This window comes from Crassostrea angulata, chromosome 7, assembly GCF_025612915.1.
Source record: "Crassostrea angulata isolate pt1a10 chromosome 7, ASM2561291v2, whole genome shotgun sequence".
In the NCBI taxonomy this organism is placed as follows: Eukaryota; Metazoa; Mollusca; class Bivalvia; order Ostreida; family Ostreidae; genus Magallana; species Magallana angulata.
Genome location: NC_069117.1, coordinates 44560081 through 44563115, shown reverse-complemented (window position 1 = coordinate 44563115; position 3035 = coordinate 44560081). Strand labels below are relative to the sequence as shown.

At 35.2% G+C, this 3035-nt stretch overlaps 1 protein-coding gene across 2 annotated transcripts; it reads right to left on the bottom strand.

Moving 5' to 3' along the window:
• Positions 1-464: 464 nt before the first annotated feature.
• On the bottom strand, positions 465-3035 carry LOC128157073 (uncharacterized). 2 transcript variants are annotated; one of them, XM_052819429.1, is made up of 5 exons: positions 2887-3035; positions 2009-2232; positions 1173-1783; positions 954-1036; positions 465-856 (listed from the first exon to the last, which is right to left on the bottom strand). In XM_052819429.1, exons 2-5 carry the CDS (start codon positions 2200-2202, stop codon positions 632-634), a joined length of 1113 nt encoding a protein of 370 aa, XP_052675389.1. In that variant the 5' UTR covers positions 2203-2232; positions 2887-3035; the 3' UTR covers positions 465-631. The 2 variants fall into 2 exon arrangements, with proteins under 2 accessions (XP_052675389.1, XP_052675390.1); XM_052819430.1 differs by having other exon boundaries at positions 731-870.

The window sequence follows — 3035 nt, the reverse complement described above, 5'->3', positions numbered from 1 at the left end:
TTTCTTGTTGAACATAACGCAAACCCTGCATCGACATGGGCACCCATTAACCGTCTATATCCAAAAAGACACACAAAAAAGCATGGTTTTGCCCCGATCCACCCAATAAATTTTCACCCGCTTCAATGATACAAATGAACCATAGCTCGGTTCACAAGAATCTTTTGTCTAAATGATTGCTTGATATGCACCCGTTTCCCTTTCACTGACAATTGCTAGACTTGAAATAAATTTTCATTGACATTTTGTATGCATTTTATGTTCTTTTGTATTACGTAAACCCAATATTTATGGTTTATCAATTTTTTCGTAAATGTTATATACAATGCATTTTACTATCTGCCACCTGGGTATATGGGAATATAGGTCGCACGTCATGTCTAATGAGACATGAAAACAATAAACTCCTTTGTTGTACGTTAAGTTTAGTAGCACAGAACCTTGCATATGACGAACATTAGACAATCTTTGGGAAGGTTTTATTGACAATATATCAAGGTTTTTACATCTTCTTTAAACGTCCGGATCACAGAACAACGTAACTGTTGATACGCGCTTCAAGCTTGAACACAAATTGTAAAGGTTGGCGTTAAAAATGTTCATTTTCTGTGTTGTTGGTACAGTTGTCCGGTTACCTCACTTTTAACTCTTCGGCATCTGATACTAAATGTTGAGTCAATTTTTTCAAAAAGGACGAAACTTTCGGATTCACTCCGCGGGAAATAAGTTGAAGTATACTCTTTTTAATTTGTTTTCTGGCTTTCATGGTCTCTGCTGAGTCTTCCTGAAATGTTGTTGGAATAATAAGGGTGGTTGGAGAGTTCGTTTCCTCGGATGGTTTTAAGGTCCATTTCATCTATAAAATTAAATCTAACATTAGAAAAAGATATTTATTTGATGTCGTAGAATAACTTCAGGTCGAAGATAAAAAGATTGAAAGCCTCTTTGCTTACTGATTGTTTGGGTAGACGATAAAGAAGTCCACCTTCAAAGAAAAGTGATGCCTCTAAGTCATCCAAACACAGAAGAATATCGCCTGTAAAGTGATAATTTACATATTAAAACATGTTCCAGAAGTTAATCTGTTTGCAAATTGGATAAATTTTCAATACATCATTAAAAATTACAGTATTAATTTCGTGTTTTAAAAAGATAGATATGAAAATATTTACCTTTCACTACACCCGCTTTTGCCGCTGGACTATCTGGTTCAACGTACTGAACGACTAATTTAGTTTCCTGTATTGAGCTATGTAGAACTCCTGCCTGTGGTTGAGCACATTGATTATAATGACACAAAGTGGCTCCGAAGAAAGCCTGAAAATGCAAGATCTCAGAGACGGGGTCTCTATGTATGGTTGGGCATTTGGCTTGTTCTTTAGGAGACACACTGACTTGTTTGAGACCTAATGAATTGTCTTGAATGTTGTTGGTTTCAAAAGAAACATTTCCATTGTTGTCTTCTCCATTTGCAAGAATTTGAGACTGAAAGTCTATCAAACTTTCAAGGTAATTAGTATTAACAGCGGAATTGTCGTCTTGTGGTGTAATATTTTCATGTATTTCTTTCACGTTGTTTTCATACATTTCGGAATTTTTTGAATTCTGCTGTTTGCAATGACATGGACAGCGGCTATTCTGTCGTCTGCGATGATGTCGAGCACGTGCTGTGGCGGGTCTTTGCCGTCTGCTCCTCTCTACCTGGTGACTGTCTTCGTGTACGTCAACATAAAAAACCCCACCGTCCTCATTAACGAAGGATTCCCATTTCTCCTCGACTTTGCTGAAAGAGTATCAGATTAACTTTAATCACTACTCGTACAACACTTTAGGAGACAATTATAGCATACTTTAATTTAACATATATGTTTACTTTTTAGCCCCTGTGGATCTTTAATAACAGTGTCAGAAACTCGTTGAAATAAAATTTATTCTGTTCAAAGAAAGTCATCATTGATTCGTTAAACTCACAAACAATGTCATATAGAAAACCTCAGATAATGGTTACCTGTGTGACAGAATGCTTCGAATGTCATCGAAATCTTCCAAAGTATTCCTTCTCGTGCTTCTATACAAAGGAGATGTTATTCCAAACATACTTCTTCTGAGATGCATTGTTTCCGAGGAAGCTAGGGAATCTTGACTCTCACTCTCTTTCTTTGCGTCATTGTTGTCATTTGCCGTTATATAAATGTCTCTCATCTCGAGTGTTGTTTTCACTAGTTTGATAAGCTGTAAAGGACAATAGATAATATATTTCAATATAGGAGAGGCAATGATGCTTCAGTCAGAAATATTGCCTGATTTATTGACTTGGATGGTCTATGGGTTACCGATTCTATTTATTCAGCTCTATATCTTGACTGGATAACATCTTTGACGTCAGTTACTGAAGGTTTCGTCCATATAAAGTGGATGATAATTGATATTTTAAATGAAACAAAGTGCATATCAAAAGGGAATCTGTGTCACCTAAGAGAATATGGACTACACGTGACTCCTTGAATCAGACATTAAGTGAATTCATGCATATTTATCATTAATAAAAAATAAATGGACCATATCATATTGAATAATAGTATCTTTTGTCTTTCTGAACACCATTGTCATTTCCGATGCTCCTTAATAGAGTAGTTTAATGGAATCTTAAACAAATACGTACAACAGCAAACACTAATAACTGACAATGTCCACCCTGTTTGTACTTTAGAACTCCAAATTTAAAATCAAGAAAGCCAAGCACCTGCAGAGGTTTCTTTTTTCTGAACATTTTTCATTTTGTTACTCAAAACCTATTCGTAATAATACAATGAACACTAGGGCTTTTCCAAACATATATTTGCAGATATGAATTATTAAATAACATAAAAGAATTTATTAACTTACCTATTATCGGTAGTTTCAGCTTCCCTGTAGTTTAATTCAAATGTGATTCAAGTTTAGAGAGCTAGCAAGAACTGACGGAAATACCATGTGTTCTGTTATACAAAATACGGAGGAGGTGCCTTTAATAAGCATTACACTTTCAATAAAAC